The 15,736-nt window shown below is 44.2% G+C and overlaps 1 protein-coding gene across 1 annotated transcript; it reads right to left on the bottom strand.

Moving 5' to 3' along the window:
* Positions 1 to 851: 851 nt before the first annotated feature.
* On the bottom strand, positions 852 to 15,473 carry fntb (farnesyltransferase, CAAX box, subunit beta). The gene is made up of 12 exons (XM_084031255.1): positions 15,260 to 15,473; positions 11,858 to 11,922; positions 9,472 to 9,544; positions 8,801 to 8,892; positions 6,791 to 6,937; positions 6,313 to 6,396; positions 4,997 to 5,083; positions 4,775 to 4,904; positions 2,970 to 3,102; positions 2,671 to 2,782; positions 2,426 to 2,540; positions 852 to 1,337 (listed from the first exon to the last, which is right to left on the bottom strand). The coding sequence occupies exons 1-12, from the start codon at positions 15,356 to 15,358 to the stop codon at positions 1,170 to 1,172; spliced, it is 1,305 nt and encodes a 434-aa protein (XP_083887381.1). The 5' UTR covers positions 15,359 to 15,473; the 3' UTR covers positions 852 to 1,169.
* Positions 15,474 to 15,736: the final 263 nt, after the last annotated feature.

Here is a 15,736-nt window from a genome sequence, read left to right as displayed (position 1 = left end):
CCCTCTGACCTCAACAGCTGCTGTTGCAGCACTCTCAGGACTGGAAGTGCTTCGGTACAGCAGGCCAGCTAATCTTCAGGTTTTACTGGTTTCTAGTGATGCTGACGGGTGTCCAGAATACTAGAATTATGTCTTGTTCTCTAACAATCTTTCCCTTACACTGGTGTAGTAGGAACTCGAGCTAGTTCGAGTTCTCTCGGATCGGCCCACGCTGACCCCGAAAACAAAGTCTACAATGTTTTTAATTATTTGGATGTTTCATATTTTATTTACCGAGTATGCAGATTGTGTTTGATTTAAATGGAGCAGTTCCCTCCCAAAGAAGCGTTGAGGAAACAAATGGCTTCTTTTAAAACTGACAGTTCAAACGATAAGTTGATCAATCAGGAATTGATTGACAGAATGTGTTTTGCTAATATTTTTAATGTTTTTAATGTATGAAGTACCAGATTACATACAGTGCATCCTACCTTTCACTTTTTGCACATTGTTATGATGCAGCCTTATGCTTAATCGTTTGCTGATGCTTGAAATGTCTCAATCTAGCTGACTGGACACCAGGCACACACCTGTTTATATAAGGTCTCACAGCATATCAGAGCAAAACCCAAGCCATGAGGTGGAAGGAGCTCAGACACAGATCTGGGGAGGACTACAACAAAATGTCACAGTGGCCTCCATACAGACCAAAACATTAACTGTAGCACTGAATCCTTTTATTTGTATTTAACTGACCTAAAAAAATAATTTAAATATGGTTTTCCAAAGATATTTCTTTGTTTTGTAGGTAACTTGTTTTCACCGTTGCCTTTTAAATGGTTTGTTTGGAGTTATAAAGCATTTTATGACACCATTATGGAAAGTGCTTATAAAGTTTTATTAAGTTAGGTCATACTGAAACCTTGCCACGTTTCACTTTTATTTCGTAGAATGAAAACATTACGTGTTGCAAACAAAATGTCAACTGAATGCTAAGTCATCCACGCGCACACACACGCACACACAGCTGTTGACCTTAATTCCAGGCAAACTCCTCCTAAACTCCAGCCTTCATGTCTACCGATGTCCGACTGACTTTTCGGGGCCTCGTCTACATCGGACCTGGCTGCCATTTTTGCCGGTCCGAGTCCGCTCCCCAGAGTCGACCCCAAAGCTGCGACGTCTCCAAACTAGGAATCCTTGTCGCCTGGTCCGGAGTCAGCGGCGGGGTCCGACAGTCCGTCGTCAGTAGAGGCTCCCGGCTGTCTGTTGTTGTCGGGGACAGGCAGCCGGTGGAAGTGCTGCGTGGCCCGAGCCACCTTCCCCGGACAGATGTTGTAAACTGGGTGCGTTGAAGCCTGCGAGGGATGACAAGAGGACAATAACACTGTTGCTGCTCTTACTTTACGACTCTGGTTTGGGTGTAATTAGCCTTTTCATTAAACCAAAGAACATTTCTTTAACACTTCTGTGATGTATTAAGTTCTATGTTCCTCAAACATGAAAAATATTAGTGGACAGAAAAATCCAAACCACCCACACAATATAATGTCAAGGCTGAAACGTTCCATAGTTGAATCAACACGTCTCTGATGACATTACAAAAAGGTGATAAGATGACACGTGCGCGCGCATGTGTCGGGCGTCGACTGACTGTAACCAACTGTAAGTGCCAGTAATGCAACAGGAAACAGGAAAATAAAACCCCACGTCGCTGTCACCGACTACTTCTAGTAAAACCACATGTCATCTCAACATCCACCGACGTCATGTGCTTCTCAAGGTCTATTTGCATCAAAAAATGTAACCCGATCGGGAAATGAACTGACGAGCTGAAAGCGAAAGAAGGAACGGCTTCACGCTCTGTTGACTAAAGTTCATCTGAAAACATATCTGCAGAATTTTACAGAACTTTCACAAAAGGTGTTTCATTTAGATCTTTTAATTTTCAAATTCCTGCAGATTAGACTGCTTTTCCAAGCGTTAAATCATCTAAAGTGTTGTTTTAAAGGATTCTATAGATTATGGATGTTGGGACCTCAGGGTTTGTGAAACAATTCACAAATTTAAGTCACTTTTTCAGAGTGGAATAATTTGGTCCAGCATTTGAATCCCATGTATTCAATGCATTAGTTGTGAAGTTAAGTGCTCCTTTGTAAACTGTGGAACTGAGTCTTGTTTACTGGCTGTTTCTGCCAAGCAATTCAGCCTAATAAGAGGTCAAACACAGTTGGTAACACTCTGTGGCTCTATCCTCTCTCCTCGAGTCAAAATTTCAAATTCATTCCCTAACTGTCTCTGCCGTGCATTTCAGAAGCAGCCTACAGTAACTCTGTCAGTAAGTCTGCCATTAGAAGGTGCAGCTGAGCCTCTCTCACAGAGAACCGCCAGGCACCTTATCAGGTTATTTGCATAACCCCCCCTCCTAGCCCCGCCGCGGACCCACCAATCGGTTCTCCTCCCTGCCGAGGATCAGCTCGTGGTGGAACTCCGCGCCTCCAAAGTGTTGTGCTATGGAGAGGCCGCTCAGGCAGTAACACGTGTGGTAGAAATCTCTGGATCTGGATGCACGGAGACACAATAGGGGACAGTGTGAATGATGTGCATGAGTAGAAACCATGTGAGTCACATTTTACTGTGTATGTGCTGCCTCCAGCCTTGGTGTGTGTGTCCAGATGGTGTGGTACTGACTTGCCAGGCTTGTCCAGAAGGCCCCCGGTTGGGTTCTGACAGCACAGGAGGATGTACTCCTGCAAGGCCTGCTGCCCGAACATCCACCGCTGCCAACTCAGCTCCGACTCTCCTGCAGCAGCACAGTTCAGCCAAACACACAACTTCAAAGACTCATCAGGTTCACCTTTGCTTGTTTTGAAAATAGACACATTGAGGAATATGTTTAAAAAAATATATATTAAATTAAAAAGGGGGAGGTTGAAAACAAAAAATAAAAAAAATCCAGAAAACACACAAGGTCCATGAGGCTACAGTACCTTCTTTGAATAAGGCTCTCTGGAGTAGAGGCAGGAGTCCAGCCTGCCAGAACGAGTAGCAGCCGTCCACCAGTTTGTTACAGCGGCCCTGGAAGCCCCCCTCGAACCGCATCTGTCTTCTGACCACCCACCGCTGAGGACGACACACACACACACACACACGGCTGAATGGAGCTGTAACCCACACAGAGGTAACAGACGTGGTGGAAGGGAAAACCACTGTCTTTGACAGTTTCAGATAGGGGAGGGAATCGGGCAGGGATTTGCAATATTGTTGTCATGGCAACCCCTAATTGGCGCACATCCCCGTCTTGCTCCGCTTGGATTGAGTAACGACGGAATGCTGGTTTCAACACCAGCTGGCTTCTGGTCTATCCGAGGAAGAGGGAGAGGAAGAGGAAGAGGGAGGACGACGTTCAGTGTCTTAACGTTAATTGAGGAATTTCATCTCAGCCATTAAAGGAGGAAGAACTCCAGAGGAGGAGGAGGAGGAATGCTGCAGGATCCTAACGTACTAGCTTTTCCCCTCATGGAGCCAAATGGGAAACGCCGCTCCCCTCTCTCTACACGTGACAGGCAACATGTGATATTGTTTGTTCCCCCGCAACACCGGTGATATTTCTGCTATTCAAACGAAGCACCTGGCATTGATTAGTGAGACATGCACTCCGTTCTATTTCAAACTGTCATTTTCAGGTTTTTGCGGCAGAGAAGATGGAGGGAAAAGGAGATACTGATGAGTTCCCACTCTCTCAGAGTGAACCTGGAGATGTTTTATGCGGCGTGACTCATCCCACCTCACTCGACAAAGGACGACTTCATGAAAGCCATTTTTGTTCACGACCACTCAAACCATTTAAGGAAAACGAAATGGTTGTCAAAAGAAAACAGCTCTCCCTGTATGGCATCTCACAATCTTGTAAAATCCATTATCAATATGCAAATCTGAATGTTTCACAGTGTTCTTATTGTATGATGCTTTCAGACATGCAATACTTTTAGATAAGTGATAAACTGTTGGGATTCTGTGTTGATCTGTGTGGGGAAATCCTGCTTCCAGAGAAGAAAGAGGGCAGGACAGCAGCTAGTTTGGGTAGAGCTTTAGATTTGGATGATGATCGGAAAATATATATTTTTTTATTTTATTCTTTTTATCTCATTCTAAATACCAAGGATGTAAACCAGCATCACACCTTCACTCCTATTCAGCATATGTCCAAATGTCAATGTGGTCAAATTTGCATGTTACTAGTCAGAAAACCAGTTCCCCATGCGCTCACAGGTTAACACCTTCTAAAGTATCCGGTGTCCCCCCCTCCCTCCGCCCTCAGTGGTTTAACCTGAGTGTCAGTGGAGCTTCAGGTGCCGGAGACGGTCTTTGGTGGTTCAGCAAAGGTTGTAAGTCGACACCGGGTCGATAAGTATCTACAGCAGCAGGACTCGCCTGCTCTGCACCTCGGTCCCTGGTCCACAACACAGTGCCATCATGTTTTATAGAGCGCCGTCAGAGAGCTGATAATACGCAGAGAGCTTTGCAAACGAAGAATGAAAACATGGTGCTTACAGCTACGTCTCTAACTGGCTCTGCAAGTCGGGACATGTTCCATCTAAGATACAGGACAAAATCTCATCTAAGTAAGCCGAAAAAACAACAACAAAGCTCTGCAGTATAACTTAATGAAATCTCACTCTGGGTTAGGACATTGTATTCTAAGCAGAGAGCATGATATATCTATTAAAGGGATATTGCTTCGGTGCTGATAGCATCTTTATGTTTGGACTCTGGCCGTTCGGGAGCGTCTCACCAGCAGCGCTTTGAGATCCAGCATGCGCTCTTTGCCGAGGATGACGAGGGCGGCGGTGCCACAGAAAGTGTAGCCGCCGTGGGCCTCCAGACCCGGCACTCCGCCCAGGCCGCCCTCCCAGTTCTGACAACTGGAGGCGGAGGAAAGAAAGCACACGGTCAAACACTGCCCGGGTTACAGAGGAACAACGGGGGTCTTTAATAATGCATTAACGGTTTGTACCTGAGGATCCAGTTGGTCGTGTCCTCAAACAGTTTAGGGATGATGATGTTTGTGAGCGACGCGACGGAAGCTGCACAATAAGCACTCCTGTTAAAAAAAAAAAATAAAAAAAAAGAAGAGGGAAAAACAGGCTGATATGGATCAGGAGAGAGAAACGTGGGCGAGCAGGAGGTCTTCTCTTCCTGCACTTACACATTATCATCCAAGGTATTTTTAGTCCCAATATAAACACCCATTTAGTTGTATTTGTGTTATTGCTGTCAAGAGACTGTATCGCTTTAAGAAGGAATAACTTGTGTATATTTTATATTATTATTGATAAATTCCTAGAGGAAACCTATCTCGTCTATGTAGCCAAAGCCTGACATTTTTCTTCAAACAATGTAGTGAACAGTGCATTTGCTGGGGACTATTTTCAGCTGTGGATTAATGCACATTTAGGGCTCTGGTGAGTGTTGAAAGTAGGCTGTGCTCGTGGAAATAAAGGAACACGCGTTTTTAATGAGGAATAAGCTCAATCAGGCTTCAGATGCACAGACGATACTCGTTAGTCTGATCAATCCACTGTTGGCTTTCAGTCTTCTCATGGGGTTTGTAGAGGAGAAGAAACAAATTGAATCTCAGCAGACTTATCCTTAAATGAACATTTGAGCAAATCCCCCTGCTTCTTTGGGCTGACAGAACCCTCGTAAACCCCACGGGGAAATAAAACTAGGCTTTTCTTCGTTCTTGAACACTTAATATACGCGGTCGTCACATTAAGGCGACAGATAACGAAACCCGTCTGAGAGGAAAAGAGTTCAGAATAATACATGACAGCAGCACATTAATTGCTTGGCAACATAACGGCCTCCTGAGAGCGAAACGCCAACTTTGACTTTTGAGATTCTTTGCTGAAACTGAAGACGATACTTCAAAGCTGGTTATTTAAAAAGAAAAAAAAAAAATCCTCCGCCTCCCAAAGCGGATTCAAAAGAGAGAAACACACACTCAAAATAACCACTTACACTAGATAGATGAAGGTATTCCTCCTCTTTTCTATGAACACCAAAACGGGGGAAAAAACCTGGTCTTAATTTTTTTGCCATTTTTGGTTATTTATTGATCTGCCTGAGAAGAGACCAGAGGGTGGAGGAGTTTTTTTTCTGAAATTGACAGCTGCTAGAATTTTTTAACTGAAGCACTTTGTGAATGTTTTTATGTTGTCTGATGTCCTGTTTGTCCCAATGCTGCTCTTTATGCCTTTTTAAATTGCCCCTTGGGGACAAATAAAGTGTTTGATTGATTGATTGAGGAGGTATCTTCTGGGCTCTCACCTGACATCCACTTCGCCTCCAACGTGCATCACAAACGAGCCATTTGGCTGCTTCACGGACATCAGGAAATCTAACAGCTTCTCCCTGGAGCAGGTCAGCACAGAAGGGAAGAGGGGTGACGGAGAGAATGGAGAGAGAGTGGAGGAGATGAGGTGAGAGGGGGCGGTGCTCACCAAACAACATCACACAGAAATCACGACCGTTAACATCGGTGGCGTCACTTCAAAGTCAGAAGTCATGTAAACCCCACCCGTACGCGCTCTGATGAGGAAGGCGATCTGACACGTACCGCGTTGTGTACATTCTACCATCTATAGAACATTGCGTTGCTCGGACTTATCTCGTCACCTCGACAAACTGCTGATCTTGGCATCTTGAATGATCCCCCTGAGTCAGCGAGGATGCGTGTTCAGCCTTTTATAGACCAGGTTTTTTCCAACAGAGGAAGCCTCCGGGCACCCAAGCAGGGACACCGTACCTGTTTATGATGTTGTAGGCCTCTTCTGTGCCGATGATGCAGAGGGCGTTGACGGCGGCGTAGGTGGGCGCGAGGTGGGCGTGTTGTCCCGGTCCGCCGGCGAAGCCGCCGGATTCGCTCTGACAGCGGGACAGAAACCGACACACACTGGAGAGAAGAAGATCAAGACACTTACGAGGACGAATAACAAAAAGAGGACGCCTCATGCATATTTCATTTCAGCATCCGATTATGCAACTGTAACCAAATTTACGTGCTGCAGACGGAACGCTTTTATGTGGTCCTTGATGCACAGATCACTGTCGGTGTCGTTTAAAGAAAGTGCCTCAGCAAGTTCCTATCAGAAGTTGATTCACTCGTCTATTGATGACCTCGTCCAGACAAACCACTTTCCTCTAATTCTGCGTCTCAGGCCTGCAGGACTTCAAGCACCGCTGGCTTACTTCCCTCACGCTGACGTGGCACAAAGCACCGACCAGTCTCAACCACGGCTTTCCTCTCTTTCCAGCCTCCGTGAACCGCTTCTCACATAAAAGTCATCTGCTTCCTCCCTCCATGGAGAGAGAGATCACAAGAGATTGCGAACGACCCCGTGAGCCAAGCGAGCTGGAAGAGAAGCCTACGTTCACTTTTGGGTCGGGTCGGGTGTCAATGCTGACCTGAGAACAGCATTGACCTGAGAACAGTGTACCTTTCATGGGGACGGAGAGAGCAATCTGTTGGAGGTCGCATTGTTCACAATCCTCCTGTGTGTGTGTGTGTGTGTGTGTGTGTGTGTGTGTGTGTGTGTGTGTGCGTGTGTGTGTGTGTGTGTGTGTGTGTGTGTGTGTGTGAGAGAGAGATAACGAGGGCGTCACACTGGCGCCGGGCAGTGCCAGCCGGTGTGTTGGCATGCCTCGCGGTAATAATGAGAGCGTGGGTTGGCAGCCTGGCATCGCGTCACACTACGAAGTTTGCAGAGTTTTACTTTCCGAGTGCCGTTAATTGAATCAAATGACATTTTGGTGTGGCAATAAAACCAACACTGTGTGAAGTGATGATGATGATGATGATGCACCTGCTCGTTTGGAGTCATCAGAATTATCGGTCACGACGGCGAGTAACGTGGGCGTTCAGACGAGAATTGAGATGAAGTGTTGCAGTTATTAATGGAAACTACAAAAGGCAAAGCATTATTTCACAACACGCCCCTGACTAATATTAATGCTGGTGGAAGAATGGAAAAGAAAACAAATGGGCTACTGCTCATTATATGGTCATTTAAGGGCTTTTGTTTTTCTTAAAACATCCTCTCCATCTCTGATGATTTCTTCTGCAAGCATGATTATATTATATACTTGACAACTTTTATTTTAGAGGCGTATTTTATTTTTACAGCTGTGTAGAGAAGACAAAGCTCTTTGTTTAGAACATTATGCTGATTTACCGCTGCAATGGGATTTTTTGGCCATAACACCGGGGCCGGTGGGTGTTCATGCACAATATTAATTCTCCAATAAATAGGGACGCTCTATTTATTTATTTAATTATTATCATTTTAATTGGATGCGCACTGTAGAACAGCCTTCAGTTTAATAAAAGATGTTGACAAAAATGAGGACATTTTAGTGGCCATGTCAGAGCTCTTTTATCAAATAAAGTTTATTAATTCACATGTGCCATTACTCAAATTGTATTGCATACAATGTGTTTATACTTTATGGTTTAGATAGCACTCATGTAGTTTGTTTTTTTGGTTGTAAATAAACGTTATTGCTTTAACTTCATCATATTACGTTACATATATTTATATTGTATGATGCAATAAACCTGCAACTATTGTTGCAATTAGACTGTTAATGTGCCGCTGCTGCAGTTCATTATCGGCATTTTTTGCATTGCGGCAGCCTTGGCTGTACTTAGGTAATTATAAGAGCCGTGCGATGGTCGTAAATTATTTAAAAAGGTCTTTGGCAACGCCTCTCTGTTCCAGCTGTTGAGTGCGTTTGTGTGCGTTTGTGTGCGACTCACTCCGAGGCGACGGCAGCAGGGATGGGCTCCTCGAGCAACTCCAGACTGTGAAGGATCCAGAAGCAAAGCCACGGTCTGCTAGCATCCAGACACTGATGATAAGAATAACGGAGATAGTGATCAGTCAGAGGCAGAGAGGACAGAAAACAGGGCTGACAGACGCCGAAACACATCACGCCATGTATTTCCAGCGGTGGGTTAATACAGTGATAAAAACAATACGCCGGTTTGATGTTCTGTTTTGTTTAATATAATAATATCATGACTCCGATACCAGCGTTGGTGGGACATTGAAGCAAACAGATGCTGTAAATGCTGCACAGCGGAGCGGCACGACTCAAAGGAAACGCTGAAACAATCAAGCCTGAGGTGAAATCAGTTCAGTGTCACAGGGCGGATAAACAAATGGCCTTTTCTTCTCTTTTCTGGCGAGAGTGGAGAACGGTTGACGCACTCTGAAAAGAGAGGTGACCTCCCCGAGAGCGGACAAGCAGATTTCGTGAACACAATAGTCCCTTTTCTATTCAAAGCAGAGAACGCTGATCATCCAGAGATTGGCTATTACAAAAAACACAGTGGCCCAACGCAGCCTTCGAGTTAACGTCAAGGCAGGAGTGTCAGTATGTTTGTCGCACATTTATAAAGATGTTCCAACACGTGTGATGCTGTACCTCATAAGCGTCCGATAAGTGACGTAAGCCCTTCTTGAGATATTGGTAGTGCTGTTCCCGCAACAATGTTGGCCTGAGGACCAAACACAGGACAGAAGCAGCGATTAGAAAGAGGCGGCAGCTGAAAGGTAACAGAAAATGTCAAGAACGGTTCAAACAAAGAGGGCTCAATTAGACCCTTTGAAGAAATGCTGGTCTTGGTTTTTGCAAGATCACGTGTCACAAAATGAAAAAGAAATGGTTTTATGTTAGAAACGATGTCTGCGAGGTAATCTCTCTGCTGCCTTCTCACTTCACTCTCATTTAGGCTCTTTACTTTCATCTTATAAAAACATAATAAATCCAGGGTTGTAAATATTTTCTGAAATGAAAACGCACATATGAGTGACTATAGCATTCTCATATTTATGTATTTAGTGTGAATTTTGAGGCTCCTTGGCTTTCACTCTCTATTAGTAGTATTCTGGTCTGTCCTCATTAAGGACAATAAAGAAAAAGGAACATAATATCTAGACGAACATGACTTTGAACTGAATTGCTACTTTCAGGTATCAAAGTGTTTACACAGAATATTATATTGCATTGTTTTGCATGTTTTTGTGTATTTGCATAAAGATCCATCTGGGACGAAATGTGCAAATGATCTTGAGCTTTTAGCGGTATGTTGCTCAAGTCCATGATATACACAGTACTTTCCCCTGTAGCACACTTTAATGTCATATTTGTAAATAAATACATGAACATTTCCTGAAAATGTGATAAAAAGCAATAATGTATCAACTTGCCAAACAAATGGAATTGACCAATGTAATAAAATGCCGATGCTGATATTTTAATAATATCTTTACCATTGTTTCACGAGGGTCCCTTTTCTTTGCTCCAAAATGATAATTATAAATGAATCATTTGTACGTTTAATGTTAAAAAAGGTCTTATTGTCGCAAACGCTTTGGCAAGCTTAACGCAGCTACTGAGCATTAAGAAAATATTAAAATGAATTAATTCATATTAAAAAAATAGAATCGTGGCATAGGCTACTGCCATTCATTCAATTATGCCACCTACTGGTGCAGAATTGCAATAACCTACACCATAATTTCATTTAATTAATTAATTAATAAATAAATAAATAAATGAGAGAGAGAGAGAGAGAGAGAGAGAGAGAGAGAGAGAGAGAGAGAGAGAGAGAGAGAGAGAGAGAGAGAGAGAGAGAGAGAGAGAGAGAGAGAGAGAGAGAGAGAGAGAGAGAGAGAGAGAGAGAGAGAGTTAAAAAGCCATTATATTATCATTTAAAATGTAATTGCAATGCAGGACATTTTATTACACTACAGTTTAAATGTTGCTAATTTTAGTGTTTATGTTATCGGGTGCTACAAAGAACAGACAGACAGACACACACACACAATCAAGTGTATGAGAGTGTGTGTGTATCAGTGACCCCTCCCACCCAGCCCTAGTCACTGCCTGCCCTTTTCATGCAGTGTTTGATTGTAATTACCATCTTCCTACAAAGGGTTAGTCACAGATGAGCGCCGAGGGTTCCACAACGGGACGGGACGAGTGCTAAGCAGCTAAAAACCCAGTCGGCCCACTGCGGTCGTGCTCAGATAAGGCTTCAACACAGCGATTTAAATGTGGATGGTGACAGAAGAGCGTGCAAGTAAATTAAACTTAACTTCAGCCTCGACTTCAGCAAAGTGTGAAAAAGCTTTCCTTTTTTTTTTTTTTTTGATTCCTGACTTCAATATTTCTAAATTCTAAACTTTTCTCCTTTCCTTTTAGCAAAAATCAAGCAATAAATGATGTGCTTGCACAAAACCACTTTGTTTGTTTCTTCACCAATGACTTCCGTGTACTTCACACCACTGTCATATGACTAAAAAATAAGTAGAAACACAAGGTGCTTTCCTTAAACACTTGAATTAAGTGACCAAAGCGTAACCCGTTCTCCACCAGTGTTTTTTTTAAAGATGTAAAAATGTATATTTGATCTGACAGATATAGCTGGAAAAAAATGTACATATCAGATTGCATGATCGCTACTCAATAAATGCATGACCTCCACCGATGAATACCGTTCACTTTCTCATAGAGCATTATCCCCTTTGGCTGCAATGCCGGGGACATTCGGGTCTGCGCAGTTGTCATAGAAATGAGATGAGTCACCCCATTAAGAGGGGACTGATGACAGCTGATAGCAGGAGCAAAGTATGTGGGATGATCAAGACGGCATTTCTTTGACATGCAGCCACCGCACACATCGGCATGCCGCCGCCACTACTGGCGAACAGCAGGTGTTCCTGATCAAAAAACAACCAATCATACATACATGCATTCCGCTTGGGGATACTCGGAGACATAAGTAATTTCCTCTCTGGATACTTACCACAGTATGCCGTGTTTTTGCTTGTAAACATTGATGACTTCTTCAATGCTGCGTTCCACTTTTTTCTAGCGAAAGAGAAAAGGGCAGGAAAGACGTGAGTGTAAACAAGCATTGTGAAAGTCATCGCCAGCTAAAGGACAAAAACAACAAAGCAACATTCCAACATTTAGGAGGAAGCGTCGTGTGGCGGAGAGCTGACTGAATTTTATTTAGCCTTCCTAATCATGTATGGTGCAGATGTTTCTTTGTTGCTTCAAGGTTAACCGCTCCTCTGGGGGAACTGTATCTGTTCTGGATTATATTCATTAGAAATAACGAGTCTGTCAGCCATTCAAACAATAAAAAACTGTTAAAAAGTTTTCCATTGCCAATGCAGGATCAGTAATTGAGGGAATTTTATTTCTTAAATTTGTTTTTATTTTTTTGTCTTTATTTTCAGAATAATATCATACCAGGATATACATATAGTTTTAGGATCATAGCATCATAGTTTGTAGAAACAATATACTTTAGAAAGAAGCATTTCTGTAAAAAAATATTGATCCTTTTATTTTTATTTTTTAGACACCGTATTGTCACAGCCCCTGTAGGTACCTTTTCAGGGCCTGTGCTGGGCAGTCTCTCTCCTTTTCTCTCTCCTCAGATCCGGGGCTGATTGGAGTATGGGGCTCTAATTAGGGCAGGAAACCTGGCCAGTGTCCTGTGTGGTGGTGGTGGTGAAACGCCCTGTCTTTTACCAGTTGAGGGATCCCTGAGGAAGGCAGCGCACGTTTTGCTTCTTGTGGCGTTACCTTTTTGTTCGTCTACGTTTTGCAAACATTCCCCACCTACAACATCACCACCTTACCGACTACTGATTTCCACACCGCACATTTTCTCCGTTGTTGTCTGTTCAGTTTAGTTTCGGAATAGTTAAATAAATATATTTCTTTTGTTAACTCTAAAGGCAGGAACACACCGGCCCAACCGTTGGACGTCTGAAGCGTTTGGAGAGGCTCGGACGACGTCGGGAACACGTATGTTTAGGCCCCCACACACCGCCCAGACGTCCAACTGCCTTATCCGACCATTCTCCGCCCACTCCGTTGCCTCTCGTCTGACCCGTTCGGCAGAAAAGTTGCGTTGTACACACCGCTTCGACGTGCTTCCGACACTACAGCAGCGTGTACGTTCTGCGCTTGCGCGAGATGCAATAAGCCTCCTTAACAGCGGGTGGCGCTAGTCTCGTGCCAGTACTCCAAAACAGGAAAACAGGAAATGACGGAACGGAGTGCAGATAAAAACAATGCACACACAGTCTTGGTTCAGTATTCGTTCGACTCGAGAAGACCTTTGTGGACTAAATACTTGGCATTTCTGGAAAGATGACTCTGGCTAGGGTGACACTCGCGTTGTGTGCTCTCGGGCTCATTATTTTACGAAGACGTCGTCTCAGTAGGGAACGAGTAATACGGAGTTTACCATCGTCACTTCCGCCCCGCCCACACACCGCCATTGGATACTCTGATTCGCTAGCACACCGCCAATCAGAGTATCCAATGGCTCAGACGTCCAACAGCCCACCTCCTCAAGGCAGGAACACACCGGCCCAACCGTTGGACGTCTGAAGCGTTTGGAGAGGCTCGGACGAGGTCGGGAACACATATGTTTGGTGTGTACAGCTGCGTTGGAAGCTTTCGGAGCCGCGCGGACGTTGTCTGATCAGACTGAGCATGCGAAGTCTGAGGAGGTGGGCTGTTGGACGTCTGAGCCATTGGATACTCTGATTGGCGGTGTGCTAGCGAATCAGAGTATCCAATGGCGGTGTGTGGGCGGGGCGGAAGTGACGATGGTAAACTCCGTATTACTCGTTCCCTACTGAGACGACGTCTTCGTAAAATAATGAGCCCGAGAGCACACAACGCGAGTGTCACCCTAGCCAGAGTCATCTTTCCAGAAATGCCAAGTATTTAGTCCACAAAGGTCTTCTCGAGTCGAACGAATACTGAACCAAGACTGTGTGTGCATTGTTTTTATCTGCACTCCGTTCCGTCATTTCCTGTTTTGGAGTACTGGCACGAGACTAGCGCCACCCGCTGTTAAGGAGGCTTATTGCATCTCGCGCAAGCGCAGAACGTACACGCTGCTGTGGTGTCGGAAGCACGTCGAAGCGGTGTGTACAACGCAACTTTTCTGCCGAACGGGTCAGACGAGCGGCAACAGAGTGGGCGGAGAATGGTCGGATAAGGCAGTTGGACGTCTGGGCGGTGTGTAGGGGCCTAAACCGTGTGCTTCCTCCTTTTTTTGACGCGGCCTATGAGCCAGGTTGTGTCAGTATCCTCATTTTGCTGGAATAAATACATACAAAATACAGTTATTTGGGTAAAGTTCACATTTATGCTGTCAGATTTCACTGTGACCTTTAAAGTCAGTCTTGGTTTATTCTTCTTTATACTTTATGACAGAAAAATGACTGAGCCAAATCACTCTGATTGAACCAATCTACAGTACAGTAGTTGGTGTAATTAAATTACAATATTTAGACCTGCAGCTTATCTAATGGAGAGAGGAATTAGATATGGTATCACTTTAAGACACATTTACATAATCAGGGCCTGTTATAAGCATGCATCTTTAATGTGTCTAAAAAGGTAACATTACAGTAACTCTTGTTCAACAGAAGACAATGGAAGAAGACAATGTCTATTGCTTTTAACGTGTTACTAGCTTGACTTCTTCACTGGTTGTTGTGTAGTTCTAGTACTAACTAATAAGATGCAACGTAAATATTTTGTATACTTCTCCTGGGGGCTAACCCTCCCTCTTTATCTCTGGACCTGCATTTATATCCGATGTTAAAAAGGGTTTTTTAAATAAATGAAGATAAAGATAACGCGAAAATGATGTATGCAAATCCAATGTATTATGTACCCAATTACCAGGCCCTCGATTGGATAACTCCGAGAGGGGTCGCGAATTAGGAAAAGGGGTCACTTAATTAATTGCTACGACTGAATTTAACCATATACTTAACTTATATTATTCACTATGTTAAGACCGTTAAACGTCTAGTTATGTTTGGAGCGTTTCCTCTGCGTCTCTTACACTGGTTGTGCATGGGCGGCGCCTCGGGCTTAGCCAACGGCTAACTTAATTACAACTTAATCTCATTAAGGTGTCGTTAGCTCCCTACAATTCTAGTGTGCTAATTTGCTAGCTAATGAACGCCGACAAGGTTCCGATCATTATTCTAATCCACGGGGCGACTCGTGGGAATAAAATCTACGTGTGTGAGAGAGAGTTTCATTCCTGTCACACTTTTCCAGATGTCCCTCCATCCACACCGGAGAGCCGCCGCTCAATAGCAGCAGCTTTAGCATGAGCCACATTACCTAACGGAGCTAATCTGTGCAACCCGCTCACCTGCTCCACCGAAGTCACCGTTTCCACTCCGTCATCCACGGCCATTTCTGCGGAATGGCACTCGCTGAAGCACCGCAAAGGCGTGGGCACACCGTCCATGGTGATGGTCGTACTCGTTAGCTGTGGGGATGCGGGGAGTGACACGATGCCGTTTGTTTTGATAGTTCGCTCAGTTTCAGTGGATTTATGTTCACTTCCTGCTGGGCTTGGAGTGGGCGGAAAGTGCGCGCACACCCGCTACGGCGTCTCCAAGGGAACAATCCTCTCCCATTCACCGATACCGACCGACACGCGCAGCCTCCTGTAAAAGTGTTCGACGTGATATTCATCTTAACAAATATAGGTTAACGACCGTGCAAATGTTTGTGTCCATGTTGTATTTCATCCCTGCTCGTCACATTGGTATTATGCCGCTGATGTCGAAGGAAGGTTTTTTTTATTTACCGTTGATCTGATCTGCATCAAAACAAAACATTA

Source organism: Eutrigla gurnardus (assembly GCF_963514095.1).
Source record: "Eutrigla gurnardus genome assembly, chromosome: 16".
NCBI lineage: Eukaryota > Metazoa > Chordata > Actinopteri > Perciformes > Triglidae > Eutrigla > Eutrigla gurnardus.
The sequence above is the reverse complement of the archived record's forward strand: the minus strand, read 5'-3'. Positions and strand labels throughout refer to the sequence as shown.

Excerpts from the sequence above, each read along its gene's own strand:
- fntb (XM_084031255.1), bottom strand. The coding sequence starts at position 15,358 with ATGGACGGTGTGCCCACGCCTTTGCGGTGCTTCAGCGAGTGCCATTCC. Across the intron at positions 11,923-15,259 it reads CGGTGACTTCGGTGGAGCAG|AAAAAAGTGGAACGCAGCAT; the intron begins GTGAGCGGGTTG and ends CTCTTTCGCTAG. Across the intron at positions 6,397-6,790 it reads GCCTACAACATCATAAACAG|GGAGAAGCTGTTAGATTTCC; the intron begins GTACGGTGTCCC and ends GACCTGCTCCAG.